The sequence below is a fragment of the Indicator indicator genome, chromosome 26, assembly GCF_027791375.1.
Source record: "Indicator indicator isolate 239-I01 chromosome 26, UM_Iind_1.1, whole genome shotgun sequence".
NCBI lineage: Eukaryota > Metazoa > Chordata > Aves > Piciformes > Indicatoridae > Indicator > Indicator indicator.
In genome coordinates this window covers 805,836-824,970 of record NC_072035.1, presented here as the reverse complement: position 1 = coordinate 824,970, position 19,135 = coordinate 805,836, and the positions used below count along the sequence as shown (strand labels likewise).

The 19,135-nt window shown below is 48.3% G+C and overlaps 1 protein-coding gene across 1 annotated transcript; it reads left to right on the top strand.

Moving 5' to 3' along the window:
- Nucleotides 1-7,464: 7,464 nt before the first annotated feature.
- KLHL22 (kelch like family member 22) lies at nucleotides 7,465-17,771 on the top strand. The gene is made up of 6 exons (XM_054392722.1): nucleotides 7,465-7,691; nucleotides 9,459-9,624; nucleotides 10,906-11,624; nucleotides 13,267-13,459; nucleotides 14,783-15,016; nucleotides 17,354-17,771. The coding sequence occupies exons 1-6, from the start codon at nucleotides 7,465-7,467 to the stop codon at nucleotides 17,729-17,731; spliced, it is 1,917 nt and encodes a 638-aa protein (XP_054248697.1). The 3' UTR covers nucleotides 17,732-17,771.
- The last annotated feature ends 1,364 nt before the right edge of the window (nucleotides 17,772-19,135 follow it).

The window sequence follows — 19,135 nt, the reverse complement described above, 5'->3', positions numbered from 1 at the left end:
CCGGGCGGGTGAGCCGGTGTCCTGCTTTCCTCTGCTGCCGCAGAGATGCCCGGAGACGGTGGCACAGCGGAGAGCCCGGGAGAGGGGCTGCCCGGTGCGACGGCCCGAGCAGGTGTGGGGGCAGCTCAGCAGGCAGCAGAGCGGCGTCTGCCAGTCCCGGGGCCGCCCTTGTCACAGCGGGGCCAGGGCAGCCCTTTGCCAAGGCCCTGCCGCGCACACGAGCCACCGAGGCCGCCACGTCTCTGCCGCCTGCGCGAAGCGCCTGAGGACGCCCTGGCGGGGCTGAGGCCAAGACCCACATCCTTGTGCAAAGCTGCCTGGCCTGCCTCAGGCCTCGCTTGGCAAGGGAGGTGGGATGAGCGAGGGGGAAGGAACTAGATGTCAAGGCCTGTAAAGGCATTTTCTGCACGGCTTGAAGAGAAAGTAAATCCATCAACGTGCTTGAACTGGCTTTCACCTCTTCATCACAGAGTTAGCCTAAAGTCAGGCTGTCTCTTTTAACCATGTGCAGCTCCAGGTACCCTTCCCCTGCAGAGAAAACTGCTCATTCAGTGTTCCTCATGGGGAAATGTCCAAGTTGCAGAGCAGGGTGAAAGCCCCAAATATCCCTGCAGGAACAGAATTAAAGTGATGAATAGTATAAATTCATTTTTGATACAGAAATAAAACCTGGAGTGCACTGAGTCAAGCTTTCACTCTGCTCTGGATCACTCCATTGTTGTGTGTGGCACAGAATTCATTACTTTCTGATTTATGGTTTTCCTCCTTGTTTTTTAAACCATGGACACTTTGTGATGTGGTTTAAGCAGGTTCAACAAAGCAGATTCAAGGCTTGCCAACTAGTTGAGTCAAGGCTCATAGAACACAGACCATTAGCTGATTTATAAACTGACAGATTTGGTGTCCTTAACTTGGAAGCTTCATTTTTAAAAGTGTTCTTGTTGTTATGGAAAATACTTCAGGATTTTTGAGAGGGTTTCTAAGAGTTCTTGGAACAATTAAACAAACCTGTCAAAAGAGCATATTCCTCACAGATTTACCAGATCTGTGTAGACACAGAACTGGGCACTACCTCCTGAGCCTGGAAAAGCTGAAGCCCTAATGGTAGGCCACTTGTTTTCAGCGTAAGCATCTGCACTTAGCCTGAATGGACCTTCTTAGCACTCCTCCCTTCAAAGACAAGCAGCCACTCTATTCAAACCAGAACATGGATGTTGAATGACTCAGATTAAAAGCAAGTCTTGTTTCAAAATTAGGAAATTAATAAATAAAGTTTTTAAAAAAGGAAAATAAAAAGGTTTTAAGAGATAATCAAACTCTTAACAAGTTTTAAGCCACCAGAGAAAACATTCTAGCACCACACTGAGTTTTTTGTTCTCTTTATTACAATTTATTGGTAGCATTTGGGCCAGGAGGCCACCTCCCAAAAATGCACCACGGAAAGCTTTGCAATTCTGTGAATTTAGGGAGGTTGAAAATTGCTCCTGGATAAAGCAAAATATTGAAGTTAGATCATACTCTTTAGGTTATGCTGCTGTTTACAGGGCAGGGGTAGGTCTTTAAATACTTGTATAGTTAGAGACATTTCATGGAAGTTTGACCTATTAAATACGAGACGTTTTAGTCTTGATATGCCTTAGACATAACTTGCAGTAGGCTTGGGGGAAAAAGAAATAACAGGTATTTGCTGAAAGGAATGAATGCCAGAACTTGTGAGACAGCAGTTTGCAAAAGCTGTTTCCCAAACCACACCTTTTGGCTTCCTCCTACACTTCAAAGATATCCTAATGCTGAGAAACTGAAAATGACTCAGAAATTCATCCCAGAGTGATGTGCTTGCATGTTTCCATTAGTGACTTAATGCATCCTGGGGGGCATTCAGAGGAGTGTCCAGCAGATCCAAGGAGGGTCTCCTCCCCCTCTACTCTGCCTTGGTGAGACCTCACCTGCAGTATTGCATCCAGCTCTGGGCTCCCCAGCTCAAGAGGGACAGGGATCTGCTGGAGAGAGTCCAAGGGAGGGCTGCAAGGATGCTGAAGGGACTGGAGCAGTGCCTGGGGAGGAGAGGCTGAGAGCCCTGGGGGTGGTTAGTGTGGAGAGGAGAAGGCTGAGAGGGATCTGATCAATGTCTATCAATTTCTGAGGGCTGGGGGTCAGGAGGGAGGGGCCAGGCTCTGCTCACCTGCACCCTGGGATAGGACAAGGGGCAATGGATAGAAACTCCAGCACAGGAGGTTCCACCTCAACAGGAGGAGGAACTTCTGCACTGTGAGGGTCCCAGAGCACTGGAGCAGGCTGCCCAGAGAGGTTGTGGAGTCTCCTTCTCTGGAGCCTTTCCAGCCCTGTCTGGATGTGTTCCTGTGTGACCTGTGCTGGACTCTATGGCCCTGCTCTGGCAGGGGCTTGGACTTCCAACCCCTAACATCCTGTGATCTGTGATCCTGTGACTTCAAGAAAGGTGGAGTGTCTAGCCTAGCAAAAGTGTCTCATCCTTTGACAAGTGTTCAAAACTGATGTTGAGATACATACTAGCAATTGTCTTTGTTTCTGTGGGGACCTCAGTCTGAAGGAGTAGTTGAGGTCATTTCCTGCATTTGTAGAAGGTTCCTAAACTGAAGAGGCATTTCAGGAAGGTTTTTTCTTCATATGACTTTTTTCCACAGTTCTGAATGCATGGAGGGATAATTCTGAAGGAAGCACTGCTGAGCAAAGCTTGTGTTCTTCCTTCACCCCTCTTCCCTTTTGCTTCAAAAAAAGCATGAAACTGGCTTCAGTCTTGTCTCCACATAATGGTGTACTCAATTGTCTCCCATGTAGCAGTCTTAAAAGTGCCCATGACAAATTCTCATGCAGTTGGTGAATTGCTGCAGTATTTGCACTCCAGTTAGGAGCAACAATACTTTTGGCTTTCAGTTTATGTTGTTTGTTGCATCAAATGTGTTTTCTGAACTGTTTTGGCAGGCACCCAGCTGCATCCCCATTCTGCACACTCCCTGATTAGTTGATCTGTTTATTTGTGTGCTCTCTTCCCTGCTGAAATTCTGGTGCATAGTCAGGTTGTGCCTCTTTGCAGCCCCTGAGAGTAGGCATAACTAGCATTTTGTTCAGGTCTTGATTAGTCTCTTCTTGTCAAGACTGCTGCTGAAGCCTGGCTTAGATCCTAATTCTTGGAGAGATGAAGGTGTGGAAAGCTGTAGGGCACAGGTTTTAAACTTCCTCAAGTGCACCAAGACTTTGAAGAGCCTAATCTATTTGGGTCACAATCAGCACACCCTACTGGTTGCTCTGTGGTAGAAAAAAAGCTATGAAGAAGGTGACCTGCAGGGAAGAGGCCAGAGTTGCAACTGAGAGGCATCAACAACCTTTAAGAACAGACCAAGAGAAACCATGTGAATTTCCATAGCACTTGGGTCAAAGGATCTCCATATGCTGCAGCAGGCTGGAGACAAGCCTGGCTAGAAGTGAGCCTTGCAAGAGGAGAGCCTGGGGGCTCTGATGGGTGGCAGATTGAATGATTTCTCAGTAGAGGCCAGCTCCATACTGAAGGAGCAAGACCACAGCAATTTCCCATGACCTGCTGGCTATTTCCCACTCTGCTCAGCATGTACAAGCCCACAAAACCTGAATATCGTGCCCAGCTTGGAGCTCCATGCTGAAAAAAACAACCTGTGAGTTCAGGGGAGGACCACCATGCAGGGCAGGAGAACGTGCAAGGAGGGACATGCACATGCAAGGCAAGAAGGCTGTGTTTGTTCAGTACAGAGAAGAGAGGGCTAAGGGCAGAGCCAGTTGCTATCTAATGCCTACAGAAAAATATTTGGGCAGAGCCAAATGCTTCTTCGTGGTGCACAGTTCCAAAGATGAGAGGCAGGTGTCACAAACTGCAGGAAAGAGAAGTGCAGACAGGATAAAGAAACCCAATCTGATGGTTAAGCACTCAGGATGGAGATTCTGCACTTGCCTAGACAAGGCTCTCAGGAAACTGGCCTGATTTTGAAGTTTTCTCTGCTTTGAGCAGGGGGTTGGACTAGAGACCTCCCAAGTTTCATTCCAGCCCTAGATTGTTCCACAATTCTAAGAAAGCAAGCTTGAAGCACCTGTTCATCTGGCAGTAAGCTAAACAGATCTGGATACCCGACACCAGCAAGCTCTGGTTTATTTTAGGCACAGCTGATGCACAAGAAAATATCACTAACTGCATAAAGCACCTTTGTGGAGATGGAACTGACAGCCACGAGCTTCCTCAGTGCAAGAACGTCTGAGTTTCCATAGAAACTAACTTGGATAATCTTTCTTGTACCCAGCCATTTCTCTGCAGTACAGAATTGAGGCTGTCAGCGCAACTGTCCTAAAAAAACCACCCCAAACTCCACCCCCACCCTGCACACTAGAAGCAGCACTGTGTGGCATGGCATAGAAGGAGTGAGTGCTTGTGGAAGTGTCTCTAACACCATGCAATAGCAGTGACAGCAGCAGGATGCATCCAGGACACGTGCCCTGACCCAGCTGCTGGCTACAACACAGATAAAGGTATAACAGATAACAGATGTGTGCCTGGGGAAGCAGAACTGTGGCCTGTAGCAGGCTCCCAGTATGATGCCAGCTTCCCTTGCTTCCCCTTTAATCCTCGCCCATAAGCTCTCTGCCACCTCTTCTATCCCCAGGTGGAGCTCCATGGACTCCAGTTGGGCTCTGATGTGGAGGGTCACCCCTCCTCCCCTGCCTGTCTTTCCTCAGGAGCTTGCACCCATCTAATCCCACCCTCCAGCCATGGGAGCCATCCCACTATGCTTCAGTAATGCCAATGACATCCTGGCCCTGCACCTAGGAAAAGCATCACTGCCATCAAAACCAGTCCATTACCCATCCCTTCAGCTGATGGTGGAGAGTTTCCCCTGCCTGCTGGACCTGGAAGTGCTCCCTAGAAGGCTGTCTCATCAGAGCTCCTGTGCTAGCTGTCTTGGTGGTTGCTAGCAAAGAGCAGACAACCATTAATATGCTTTTGCAGGGCTTTTTTTCATCCCATCTCCCCTGCTTGCTTGTGCTTGGGACAGTGTAGGGTAACTTCCCTCAGTCAGAACAATAAACACCTTCATGTTTCTTGGTGTCATCCAGACAGCTCCTTCCTCGCCGACCATGCAGAGCACACCCTGAGAGATTTCCAGTGCTGCTTTGGCTGCCTGTGGCTGGCACAGTTCAACAGTGGCTCCATTTCTTCATTGTTTTGTTTGGATTTGCTTGGGTTTGTTCTGCTTTTGGCTTTTGCTTCTCTGACTGCTGCTAACCCCTTGTGACTGTCCCTTGTACCACTAAGCTGTTTCCCAGGCTGCTGGAGGAGAGGCTGTTCTAACTCAGTGGATCAGCCAAGTTACTTCCTTTTGCTAATGGGGGGGACACACAACTGGGTAGAATCTGGGAGCTCTTAACTGCTGCAACTTCTGACATTCTTCAAAGACAATGGAAAGGGTAAATTACAGGATGGTAAAAGAGGACTCAGGAGATTTTCAGAGCTTAAGCACAGGAACAGAACACAATCACTCCCCAGCTAGCTTTCTACAGGTGTTTCCCCATGGGCCATAGGAGACCTTCCTACAGTGTCAGCAGCAGCCCTAGACAAAGGTACAGGATAGCCCTGTACAGTGCCTGCACTGGAGGAATTTCCCTCTCCCTGCAGGGAGCCACAGTGAAGTGGAAGGGAGTCCTGCATGCGAGCTTGAAGTTGTCACAGCAGAGGACCTGACTGTGAAGGCTACAGTTTCATACAGGATTTTGTAGCGTGACAGTTGGAAATGTGCTCAGGTAGAGGAAAGGAAAAAACAAAGCTGGGGAGAGAGGGCAGCTTTCAGGTACTGTGAGGAAACACCAGGAGAAAGATAGAAGGTAGAGTTTATATTGCAACAGAATTATCTGAGGATATTAGCCAACTTGGAATTTGGCAAAAACTGTGTCTGTTCTTTGTTATAAATGATGCAGAAATGCAAAATATTCTGGTAATGGGCTGGGGAAGTGAAACTCTGGCTGAGAAAAAGAACCACAGGATCACAGATCACAGGATGTTAGGGGTTGGAAGGGACCTCTGGAGATCATCCAGTCCAACTCTCCTGCCAGAACAGGGCCACAGAATCCAGCACAGATCACACAGGGCTGGAAAGTCTCCAGAGAAGGAGACTCCACAACCTCTCTGGGCAGCCTGTTCCACTGCTCTGTCACCCTCCCAGTGAAGAAGTTCCTCCTCCTGTTGAGATGGAACCTCCTGTGCTGGAGTTTCTATCCATTGCCCCTTGTCCTATCCCAGGGTGCAACCTTTCCCATGTGCTACATACTCTGAGTCTGGGACTGAAAGCCCAGGAGTCAGAACACTTGTTTGAAAAGCTACATTCTGCCCCTTTGCAGTGCTGCTGACTCTTGCCAGTGGCACTGCTTCAGGACCGTGGCAGTTTTAGGCTGTGGCTAGGAAAATTTTCCAGAGACGCTGAACAGAAGGTGTTAGAATGTAAATTAATTACCATTGGATGTAAAAGGAAAAATAATTATGAGGTCTAAATAATCCCAGTGGTCTGATAGCTAACATAAAGCCAATTGTATAAACTAACTTGCTCTCTTTTTGGCTTCTTTACTCCAGCTGGTGCTCCTGCTGACCTTGACTGCCTTTCTTTGCTGTGGTTAAGTACTAACAGCCTACTCTTTGCTTTTCTCCTTCCTTTCTCTTGTCCTGTGTGTACAGGGGGGAGGGAAGGGAGCAGAGAGGGGGAAGCTGTTGCTAACCCCCTGGTTTTGTCCAGGGAGGGTTTTTGTGTTGTTTATAAATTGTAAATGGAGCCCTGGGACTTTTTAGTCTGGAGAAGAGAAGACTGAGAGAGGATTTAATCAATGTCTGTAAATACCTGAGGGCTGGGGTTCAAGAGGGAGGGTCCAGGCTCTGCTCACCTGCACCCTGGGTTAGGACAAGGGGCAATGGATAGAAACTCCAGCACAGGAGGTTCCACCTCAACATGAGGAGGAGATTCTTCACTGTGAGGGTCCCAGAGCCCTGGAGCAGGCTGCCCAGAGAGGTTGTGGAGTCTCCTTCTCTGGAGCCTTTCCAGCCCTGTCTGGATGCATTCCTGTGTGACCTGTGCTGGATTCTATGGTCCTGCTCTGGCAGAGGGGTGGACTGGATGATCTCTGGAGGTCCCTTTCAACCACTCCTGTGAGCCTGCAAAATGTTGTATATTTTGCACATATTCATTGCATTCCATATTTCTGTGTTGTAGTTTTGCTTGCAAATACAGCTTCATTTGCTTCCAACTGAGCTGCTCTGGCAATTTTGTGTTGGGGGAATTGGGGAAGTGTCCCCACTGGCTGAAGAGTCGCTTTGTTTTCTGCGGCAGGCGGGGGGCAGAGGAGCGTTGGACACAAAGCTTTGCCGGTTCTGTTGGCTCGGAAGGTTTTGCTCTGCTGGTGGCTTGAGCATTTCTGCCTGGGATGGCAGAGGATCAGGAGCTGCCTCAGCCACCCAAGGCTCAGCTGGAGGCCTCCCTCCCGCAGCGCACCAGCAACACCTACCGCAGCGCGGAGCACTCACAGGCCTTGCTCAGCGGCTTGGTGTCGCTGCGGGACAGCAGCATCCTCTTCGATGTGGTGCTGGTGGTGGAGGAGAAGCCTATCGAGGCTCATCGCATCCTGCTGGCTGCATCCTGTGACTACTTCAGGTACACTTCAGCCTGGCAGGGACAGGCATGCGTCTGAGTGTGACCCCAACCCACAGCACCCAAATGGAGCCTGTCCAGAGAAGGGCCACGAGGCAGAGCAGGGGGCTGGAGCTGCTCTGCTGTAGGGACAGGCTGAGAGAGTTGGGGTTGTTCGGTCTGGAGAGGAGAAGGTTCCAGGGAGACCTTCTTGTGGCCTTCTGGAATCAGAAGGGAGCTACAAGAAAGCTGGGGAGGGACTTATTAGGGTGTCAGAGAGGGGTAGGACTGGGGGGATGGAGCAAAACTAGAAATGGGGAGATTCAGATTGGATGTTAGAAAGAAGTTGTTCCCCGTGAGGGTGGTGAGACTCTGGCACAGGTTGCCCAGGGAGGTGGTAGAAGCCTCACCCTTGGAGGTTTTTAAGGCCAGGCTGGATGTGGCTGTGAGCAACCTGCTCTGGTGTGAGGTGTCCCTGCCCATGGCAGGGGGGTTTGGAACTGGATGAGCCTTGAGGTCCCTTCCAACCCTGACAGTTCTATGATTCCATGATTCTATGAAATATTCTGTCTTGGGATGCTGCTTCTGGATGTGAAGTTAGCCCCCTAAGGGGTTCTGCAGTGCTAAGTATGGCTTCATTCAGCTCTGTTACTTCTCTATAGGACTCAAGCTGTTCTTCCTGCACACTGAGCGTACCTCAACTAAATTCACTGCCTGTGCTATTTGGAGGTATATAAAGAGGAGAGACTACCTGAACTGGTGTCCTCTGCATAAATGCACTCTGGGTGGCCTTTAACACACCCTTAGCATTTTAAGACTTTGTCCATTGTGGTGATCATTTCATAGATTCATCCATAGAATGGTTTAGGTTGGAAGGGACCTTCAAGCTCATCCAGTCCCAGCACCCCTGCCATGGGCAGGGACACCTCCCACCAGCCCAGGTTGCTCAAGGCCTCATCCAGCCTGGCCCTGAACACCTCCAGGGAGGGGGCAGCCACAGCCTCCCTGGGCAGCCTTTTCCAGTGTCTCACCACCCTCAGCTGGAAAGAATTTCTTCCTAATCTCTCCTCAAGCTTAAAGCCATTCTCTCTTGTCCTGTCACTCTATGCCTCTGTCAAAACTCCTTCCCCAGTTCGCCTGTAGCCACCTTCAGGTACTGGAAGGTTGCTCTAAGGTCCCCCTGGAGCCTTCTCTTCTCCAAGCTGAACAGCCCCAACTCTCTCAGCCTGTCCCTATAGGGGAGGTGCTGCAGCATTAATTATGTATTTCATAATTATGTTATTTCATAATACCTAAAAAGTCACTGGAAGTAGGTCACTCCTCTGTAGTGTGCCCGTTGCCTGGGGCACTTCCTTGGGCAGTTTGACCAGCAGTTTCTTGAACTATTTCATAGAGGAAACAGATCCCAAGGCCATCCAGACAAACCTCTACCTGGAAGAAGAGCTGCTCTAGCTTAGAAAGAATTCCTGCAGTCCCAGGTTCCTCTGTTTTGGATCTGGCTCTGCCCATTGGCCATCCATATGTACTGGATGTGCTTTTAAGCCCTTCAGCTGACAATCTCACCTTTCAGATGGCCCCTGCTCTTTTCCTGCAGAATGGAAGGTCCTAAAGGCCTGTGCTCTTTGTGTCATTGCCTTAGAGAAGAGGTAATCCCATCAAAGTGTCTGGCTAGATTTTTATCTTCCTGAGTAGTTTTATGTTCCCAGGACAGCAGAAGATAAGCAAACTGAAAAGAGCTTCAATGCAAATCTGCCATAGGATGTGCCATTGTCTTTTTTTTTTTCTTCTCAGAGGAATGTTTGCAGGAGGACTGAGAGAAAAGGAACAAGAAGAAGTTCATATTCATGGCATCTCCTACAATGCAATGTGTAAAATCTTGAACTTCATTTACACTTCTGAGCTGGAACTCAGTGTCAACAGTGTACAGGAAACCTTAGCTGCAGCCTGTCAGCTTCAGGTGAGGTGCCGGGAACCGAAAGAAGCAGGAAACAAAAATGAAAGAAACAGAAAACGTGAATAGCTGGTTGGATGGAGGGTCAGGGGGTGAATGAAAGCATGGGCTGATGAGGAGGATTTCTTTGGGATGCTGTATTCCCTGGAACTAACTATGGGAGGGTGGAAACTGGCACGTCTCATTTGTGCCAATGGTTTTATTACTTAGAAACATTTCATCTAGAGAACTATTTTAGATAGCATTCACTTCACTGATGCACTTAGGAAAGCTTCCCTGCAATAGAGTACCTCTGGCCTGTGGGAAAGGACGATGCTTGCTGCTCAGAAATCATTGTGCTCCTCAACATCTTGCACAGATGGAGTCCAGGGGCATGTAACCTCTCCTGACCCATTGCTACCTTAAGTCACGTGCCTTAAAGGCCAGGGTTATCCTCCTGTTCCTCTTGCAGCAAACTGCTGCACAAGGCTTTGGTTCTAAATCTTAAATGTTCTGAGTGCTTGCTTTGGTTGGTTGCTACACAGCTAGCACCACTTTGTTAGCAGAGAGGCTCTTGGACAGCAGTTCTTTGTCTGGGAGTAGTCCCTCCTGCTAGGTACAACTTGAAGCTGTACTCAGAAGACAACACTAGATACTAATTTTCCTTTGAAATGGCTTCCTGTGCTGTAGTGATGCAGGTAAATTTGTACCAGGCCTAGATGCACTATGTCTGTAGTGCTCTAAAGGAGCAGCTGTGGAGTGGCTGCAAACCTGCCTTTCACCATGTCCTCCATGCCTTGTTTTCAGGACTGCTTGCCAGGCAGCCTGCAGCCCTAGCAGCTGGCCGTCCTGTGTCCCCTGTGCCTTGGCAGCCACATTGCTGCTGCACCTAAAGCGAGCTGAGGTGTGTAGTGTGGCCGGAAGTGCAGAGTTAGATCCAGTTCCATTTGTTGACTTCTTTTTCTCTGGGGCAAGGTGAATTGGGTGCAAGTGAGCAGGGGGATCAGACTGTGAGCAGGGTGATCAGACTGTGAGCAGAGCAGTGGTAGAAGCCTCATCCCTGGAGGTTTTTAAGGCCAGGCTGGATGTGGCTATGAGCAACCTGCTCTAGTGTGAGGTGTCCCTGCCCAAGGCAGGGGGGTTGGAACTGGATGAGCCTTAAGGTCCTTTCCAACCCTAACAATTCTGTGATTCTATGATCTTGTGGATGCCATTCTTCCAGTCATGCCAGGCTTCTGTCACCTGTCTCTTCAATGTGAGGCAAGTGGTGTCTCAGGTGAAAACTCTCTCTCTCTTCCTTTCTCACAGATTCCAGAAGTCATTAAATTCTGTTGTGATTTTCTCATGGCTTGGGTAGATGAAGAGAACATCCTCGACATGTACAGGCTAGCTGACCATTATGACCTGAGGCACCTGAGTGACCAGCTGGACTCCTACATCTTGAAGAACTTTGCAGCCTTCTCAAGGACAGAGGTGTACCGCCAGCTGCCCCTGCAGAAGGTCTACTCCCTTCTCAGCAGCAACCGTCTGGAGGTGGACTATGAGATTGAGGTTTACTATGGGGCACTCTTCTATCATTATGCTACAGACCTGCTGGAGGCAGATCGGGTGTCCCTGATGAAGCCCCTTAAGCTGCTTGAGACAGTCCGTTTTCCTCTAATGGACCCCCAGATCCTGCAGAGGCTCCATTACAAACTGAGTCCCTGTCCTTTGAAAGACAAAGTAGCAGATGCACTCATGTACCACAAGAACGAATGCCTCCAGCCCATGCTTCAGAGCTCCCAGACACAGGTCAGATCAGAGTTCCGCTGCGTGGTGGGATTTGGAGGGATGCATTCCACCCCCTCCGTTGTCCTCAGCGATCAAGCCAAGTATCTGAACCCCTTGCTGGGAGAGTGGAGGCACTTAACAGCTGCCCTAGGCCCCAGGATGTCCAACCAAGGAATTGCCGTTCTCAATAACTTTGTGTATTTAATTGGTGGAGACAACAATGTAAATGGTTTTCGAGCAGAGTCCAGGTGTTGGAGGTAAGCTGAGGATAAAATCCTGCTGTTGTTTTTGTCACCGCCCTGCTGCCCGTCTCTGAGTCAGTAAGCCAGCAGGGAGAACTGTGTGCTTGCTAGCTGAAAAAGGAACTGAGCAGGGGCCTCAGAAAACAGAAGAAATAGAGACATGAGCCTGACAGTAACAGTAAGCTTCCAGCATTGCTCATTAGGATGAGGCAGAAAGAGATGCTCATTCAAGAGCAGCCTCGGTACAGGGGGGAAGAATTAAGGGTGTGCGAAGCAGTAATGAACCTAGAGCCCTAGAGCTAGAAGCTCTTCAAATAGGATTTTCTACAAGTCCTCTGTGTGTAGTTTAAGTCCTAACACAAAGGGATTTAGCTACCAAAAGGTTTTTAAATCAAAATGCTGTTGCTGGTTGATTTTTCAAGTGTTTGTGCACCCAGCAGCAGCATTCCAGGGTCCTTCTACAGAATCAGAGAATGGTTTGGGTTGGAAGGGGCTTCCAAAGCTCATCCAGTCCAACCCCCCTGTAGTCAGCAGGGACATCCTCCACTAGATCAGGTTACTCAGAGCCTTGTTGAGCCTGACCTCCAGAGATGGGGTCTCAACTATGTCCCTGGGCAACCTGTTCCAGTGTTCTACCACCCTCATGGTACAGAACTTGTTCCTCACATCCAATCTCAATCTGCTCTGCTCTCATTTCAAACCATTGCCCCTGGTCCTGTCCCTGCAGGCCTTTGGGAACAGTCCCTCTGCAGCCTTCTTGTAGCCCCTTCAGGTACTGGCAGGCTGCTCTAAGGTCTCCCTGGAGCCTTCTCCAGGCTGAACACCCCCAGCTCCCTCAGCCTGTCCTCCTAGCAGAGGTGCCCCAACCCCCTGATCATTTTCATGGCCCTCCTCTGGACCTGCTCCATCAGGTCCATGTCCTTCCTGAGTTGAGGGCTCCAGAGCTGGATGCAGTGCTCCAGCTGAGGTCTCAGAAGAGCAGAGGAAAGTGGCAGAATCCCACCTCTCCATCTGCTGGGCACCCTTCTTAGGTTCTTCCATGCCAAGGAAAGGAGCAGGATGAAGGACCAGGTTTAAACCTTCATGCCCATTGCACTGCAGAACCAGAAATAAGTCCTTTTGTCTTTATGTTGTGATCATTTCACTGGTTTCAGTTGAGTTGCCCTTAGGGTGTGCAGCATTTCACTTCACAACCAGTTCTCTGTAAGTAAAACGTCCAGCTGAGAGAGATTTTAATCTGAATCATAAGGTTCCCTTTGAGCAGCAGGTATTTAGGGAAATAATCAAAGAACCCACCAGATGTTTATGCCCTTCTTGGACTTCTGTCTGTGTGCTACTTTTAGACTGTGTTACCTTGTGGAATAGCTTTGTGCAAGCAGAGGTTTTGATCTCTAACCTGCTGGCAGTGTACAAGATAATGGAAAACCTAAGGCTGTTACAGCATGATTATGGCAGCTCAAATACATCTTCTAAAAATAGACTAAACCAACTTTGCTAATAATAAACAGATGACAAGTCCAAATTTCACTCCACTTAGAGCTGAGCTCAGTTTCAGCCAAAGGCAGCAGAGTAAGCCCCATCTGTGGTGCTGCCTGGGATGCCAGCAATGATCCTGTGGCCTGATGAATCCCTTTCTGTGATCCCATTCTTTCACAAGGTATGACCCACGGCACAGCAAGTGGTTCCAGATCCAGCCCTTGCAGCAGGAGCACGCTGACCTCAGCGTCTGTGTGGTGGACAACTACATCTATGCTGTGGCAGGGCGGAATTACCGCGAAGACCTGAGGGAAGTGGAGAGGTATGACCCCAGAACCAACACCTGGGAGTCTGTGGCACCTCTGAAGAAGGAGGTAAGGAGTGTGAGAGCCACACACACTGCTACAGATCCCCCAGGTCCTGATTTCATCTCTTTAGATGCTTTTCTCATGTGGAGCTTTACATTTGATGATATTTGCTGAGTACTGCCTCCAGTTTTGTGTCCCCAGCATGAGAAGGACACAGAGCTGTTGGAGCAAGTCCAGAGGAGGCCATAAAGATGATCCCAGGGCTGGAACAGCTCTGCTATGAAGACAGGCTGAGGGAGCTGGGATGTTCAGCTTGGAGAAGAGAAGGCTCCAGGCTGCCTTCCAATAACTGAAGGGATCCTGCAGGAAGGCTGCAGAGGGACTTTTGCTGAGGGTGTCTAGAGACAGACCAGGGGGGAATGGTTTGAAGCTGAGGCAGAGCAGGGTTAGAGTGGAGCTGAGGAAGAAGTTCTTGAGTGTGAGGGTGGTGGGACTTTGGCACAGGCTGCCCAGGGAGGCTGTGGCTGCCTCCTGCCTGGGCTTGTTCAAGGCTAGGTTGGATGAGGCCTTGAGCAGCTGAGTCTAGCTGAGAGGTGTCCCTGGCCATGGTGGGGAGGCTGGAGTAGAAGACTGAGTTCCCTTCCAACCTGAGCCATTCTAGGATTCTATGACTCTAATGGCAATTGCCAAACCACCTGTCATGACTCCAGGAACCAGGAAATGGTGTAGTGACATGGGAATTGGGTTTTTGGAATGGAAAAGCTTGCTCTAAGTTCTGACTCTGCTTAAAATGCAAGAATTTCCATTTTTGCTACACCTTTTGAAAGCTTTGTCAGCAGCACAAAAATATTTGTGATTTTATAATGCCTCTCAATTGACACCTTAAAAATATGAATATTGCTGCCACTTTCCAGAAGGGATGCAGAGGCAGAAGAGGATAAGCTGCTTGTGTGAGGTCATGAGTAATAAATGAGTGTCGGTGCTGGGGATACAAAAAGCCTTAAGGTCCAGCTGAGTGCTACCAAGTAGGATTATCCTGCATTCCTGGTAACACTGCTTGTATGAGGAAAAGCTCCAGCAGAAAGGCTTCCAAGTAGACTAGGGAGAAAGCAGTAGTGTGAGTGACCTTCTAATCAAGGAGCAATGCAGAGTGAGAACCCGCTGCAGTCCTGGAGGGTTTAGGAATTCTAGCGTCCTTCATTCAGGAATTCACACCCACAGCACAGTCACCTAGAAGGGAACTGTCTAGAAGAAAATCCTTCCAGATGTTGATATCTGCATCACTCGTGAGGAATGTCACTGCCTTGACCTCTGTTCCCTACCTTGAAACTGGCAGAAAAAAAACTCAATGCAGACCTTCAACCTCTCGCTTTCCCATCTGGTGTGCAGGTCTACGCACACGCCGGAGCAGCGCTGGATGGCAAGATGTACATTACTTGTGGGAGGAGAGGAGAAGACTATTTAAAGGAGCTCCAATGTTATGACCCAAAGACTGACCAGTGGGAGGTGTTAGCAGATGGTCCAGTGAGACGTGCTTGGCACGGGATGGCTGCACTGCTGGGAAAGCTCTACGTCATTGGGGGAAGCAACAATGACTCTGGCTACAGAAGGGATGTTCACCAGGTGAGAGCATGGCACACCTGTGGCTTGCTTGGAGGAGTGTTTCGTAGCGACACTTGCACCCTGAGCTGAGGTCTTTGTCCCACTACATACAAGTAAAACTGCCTGCCCAGCACCAGCCTTCCATAACGCACTTGCAGAACTTGCAGTGATTCATTGCTGTCTTGAACACGTCGTCTAACCCACAGAGCACCTGGAATCCTTAGCAGTTTTAAACCATCTCTGATGGACAGCATTTGTTGGCAAGAAACATACCCAATAAGCAGCACATCAACAAGATTTGCTTTGCACTGTCTTCTCATGTGCACTTTTTCCAAGTCAAGAACTTTGGAGTTACAGATAAGGAATTGCAGGGTAGAGTTGTTGAGGATATGTTGGATGGCTTCTGTCTAATGCAATTTAATGGGCAGTACCTGATGATGAGTGATGGCCAAAGGGAATTCTCTTGAGTCTTATTCTGGCTTCTAAAGTTGGTCCAGAGGAGGGCCACAAAGGTGACTGGGGGCTGGAGCTCCTCTGCTATGAGGACAGGCTGAGGGAGCTGGGGGTCTTCAGCCTGGAGACTTGAAGAGACAAAAAGTGACTTCTCTTACAAAGCCAGTGAAGATGGCAGAGATAAATTAGGCTGAAAAGTGGCTCTGAATGATAAGCTGCTTACAAATACAAGCAGTTAGCCAAGTGAGTACCCAGTGAAATCTAAATCTCCCCAATGAAATCTAAACCTCCCCAACAAATGGTGCAGAGACAGCTTAGCAGATTTGCCATAATTTGTATGTTCCAGCACATTTTTTTGTCCTGATGCAAACAGATGCATTATGTCTGAGCTTCTATTAGCATGTGTCCTCATCTCTTCCACTCTTGTATACATCTTTCTGAATACCATCCAGCTGTTCCTGCAGCAGCAGCAGGGGCAGAATGGAAAAAAATGGGGGAATGGAAAAAAAACTAGAAATGGGGAGATTCAGATCAGATGTCAGGAAGAAGTTCTTCCCTGTTGTCGAACGCGAGGGAGACGGGCAGAAATCAATATGATTTACTGGTGAAACGCGAGGGAAGACGAGTGGCAATCAATGTGATTGATAAGCAAGCTTCACCTTTATTGTTCAAATACACAGCTTATATAACATCTTCAGCTAAATATGCACAAATGTCACTATTCTATTGGTACAACTCAGGTGAATATGCACAAGTGTCATCATTCGATAGGTTTTTAATTAAAAGCTACATTATAATATCTAGCCCACTTGCGGTTAAGTCTACGTGCCATTTCACAGGCTTCTATCTAACTAATTCTCTGTTACATCCTGTAAATTAACAACACAGCTGCAAGCACAGCCACAAGGGCATAGTGACCTTGCCATATCAGCATAAAAGCTATCTACAAACGGTAAGCAACAGAATGGAGTACGGCCTACACATTTTGCTCAAATAGTTGTTTCACAGAACCATGTCCCTGGGATTCAAGCCCTTCTCCAACACTTCCCCATGAGGGTGGTGAGACACTGGAACAGGTTGCGTAGGGAGGTGGTGGAAGCCTCATCCCTGGAGGTTTTGAAGGCCAGGCTGGATGTGGCTCTGTGCAACCTGCTCTAGTGTGAGGTGTCCCTGCCCATGGCAGGGGGGTTGGAACTGGATGATCCTTGAGGTCCCTTCCAACCCTAACAATTCTATAATTCTACGTTGTGCTTCACAGCTCTGTGGCAGTTGTGCCCAGCCTGCTGCCGAGTGCCATCCCACTGCACAGCGATCTGCTCTCTCCTGCTTCCCTACACAGTTTGCCATATGGCCAGGCAGTTTCAGGCTGTGCCTGGAAAATTTTCCACAGATCTTGAGCAGCAAGTGGTAGAATGTAAATAAATCACTATTGGATGTGAAAAGGAAAATAATTATAAGCTCTAAATAATTCCATTGGAGAGGTGAACAAACATGAGCTAGTAAGGTAGACTGATTTCTCCCTTTTTTGGCTTCCTGACTCTGGGAGACACTAACTTGTGCTTCTGCTTGGCTTTGCTGACCTTGGCTGTGTTCTTTGTTGTGGTTGAGTATCTTAACAAACAACCCTCTGCTCCTTACTCTCCTCTAGCATGTACTGCGGGGGGGAGCAGGAAAGCTCCCCTGGTTTTGTCCAGGGGGGTCTTGTGCTGTAAATACACGTAAAAATATTGTGTATTTTGTACTTATTTATTGCATTTCATTTTAGATTGTAGTTTTGCTTGTAAATACAGCTCCATTTGCTTCCAGCTGAGCTGGTCTGGCAATTTCATGTCAGGGGGGAATTTTCAATCCACTACAGTCACTTGAGATACCAGTTGGCTAATCTCTTTCCTTTTCTTTTAACAGGTTGCCTGCTATACCCCAAGCACTGACCAGTGGACAAATGTCTGTCCCCTTCCTGCAGGACACGGAGAGCCGGGTATCGCCGTCTTGGACAACAGGATCTATGTCCTGGGAGGCAGGTCCCACAACAGAGGCATCCGCATGGACTACGTCCACATCTATGATGCAGAGAGAGACTGTTGGGAGGAAGGGCCCCAGCTGGAGGATGACATTTCTGGGATGGCTGCCTGTGTCCTGACTTTGCCCAGGTCTGTTTTAACAGAGACAGAGAACTGGTGCTCAGAATGGCAGGCAGACCAACTGAAGTACCACTCAGACTTCCCCTGGGAATTCATGAGCGTGTCAGACTGGGAGGAATTTGACACTTCCAGTGACGATTAGGAGACTTTTACTATTTTTTTTTCCCCAGTGGATGAGGAAATTAAGGCTTGGAAAAAAACACTGAAGAGATTTTATATGTCTTCCTTATCTACATAAATCAGTATTTAAAGGTTTGAAGAGGAAAGCGTTCTGCACCACATGGCGTTCCCAGCCAGCACCTGCTCCCTGCGAGTGTTCTGCACAAAATGCCCCTCGCAGGCAGTGTCTGCCCACCTGCCAGAGCCACATTTGGAGAGTAACCACAAAATTACCATTTCCCCCTGGTTATAAAGTATAGAGGTTCTTCTGCTTTGAAAGGAGACTGTTCTTAACCTGCAGCATGGACAGAAAAAAAGACCCAGAAGGGCACAGCTTGACTTTCTTCTTTCCTTCCAGCTTTTAGCTTGAAATAGCTTCTTAATTTTTTAATCCCACCCCCTTTTCTTTTTGGTAATAAAACTTCCTAGCCAGCTTAACACAGGAAGGTAACCAGGTAACCCCTCATGTCTCCCTCCTGTGCCAGGTGTCAGACAGCTTAATTGGTTTTTCAGCAAGACTGAACATACAGAAGCAGGAAAAGTAGCAAGGAAGTCTGAAGCTTCATCTCATCTGGGCATGCAGCCATCTTTGTAACTGGGGTAGAGTCTGTGCACTGACACCCACTCCTCACCTTCTATATTGCAAGTTCTGTCAACACAGTGGAAAGAAGACATCTAGAAAAACCTCTCTGTACAGAGTATGGCAGTGTCATTGTGCATCATGTCAGACACATTTGTTCAGCAGCATAAATTAATAAATCCTTGTCAGAACTTTTTTTTTCCTTTTTTAACTGCTGTCTCACATTTATTAACCCTGAGTGGAGTCTGAAAGCTGGCAAGCTTCACTAGGTGCTATAGTGCTACATTAGTTAAGCAGCCTGGGAGATGGGCAGTTGGCTTCATTCTTTTATGAGATGCTTGAGAAGAGGAGAAAGAGAGCAGAGATTGGTTTGCCGCAGTCTGAGAAATGCAAAGCACTGAGGAGATGATGAGGTACTGGAGATTGCACTGGTCCAAGACCCTGCGTAGCTGAACCAATGCCAGGAACAGAATGCAGAGTAACTGCAGCTCAGAAATAGAAGACATAGTAAATCCTTCCTTCAAATAACTGACTTCTGACTACTTAACATTAGTTTGGAAGCTGATTTGAAGTCCAAACCCATGCAATACCTGAATAGTGTGGAATCCTTCCTCTTGGAGGGGTGGGAAGTAATCAATACCACCAAGAACTACCAAGAGCTTGTGGCAATAACGGGGTGACAGAGATGCGCAAAGGGAGAATCAGAGTATCAGTCAAGGATCATCACATCATGACAAATACTGCACATTGATGTGCTGCATTAGAGAAGTGAGAGGAGCTCCTGGATATTACCATTACTTAGGGATA

Excerpts from the sequence above, each read along its gene's own strand:
- KLHL22 (XM_054392722.1), top strand. The coding sequence starts at position 7,465 with ATGGCAGAGGATCAGGAGCTGCCTCAGCCACCCAAGGCTCAGCTGGAG. Across the intron at positions 9,625-10,905 it reads CTGCAGCCTGTCAGCTTCAG|ATTCCAGAAGTCATTAAATT; the intron begins GTGAGGTGCCGG and ends CCTTTCTCACAG. Across the intron at positions 15,017-17,353 it reads ACAGAAGGGATGTTCACCAG|GTTGCCTGCTATACCCCAAG; the intron begins GTGAGAGCATGG and ends TTCTTTTAACAG.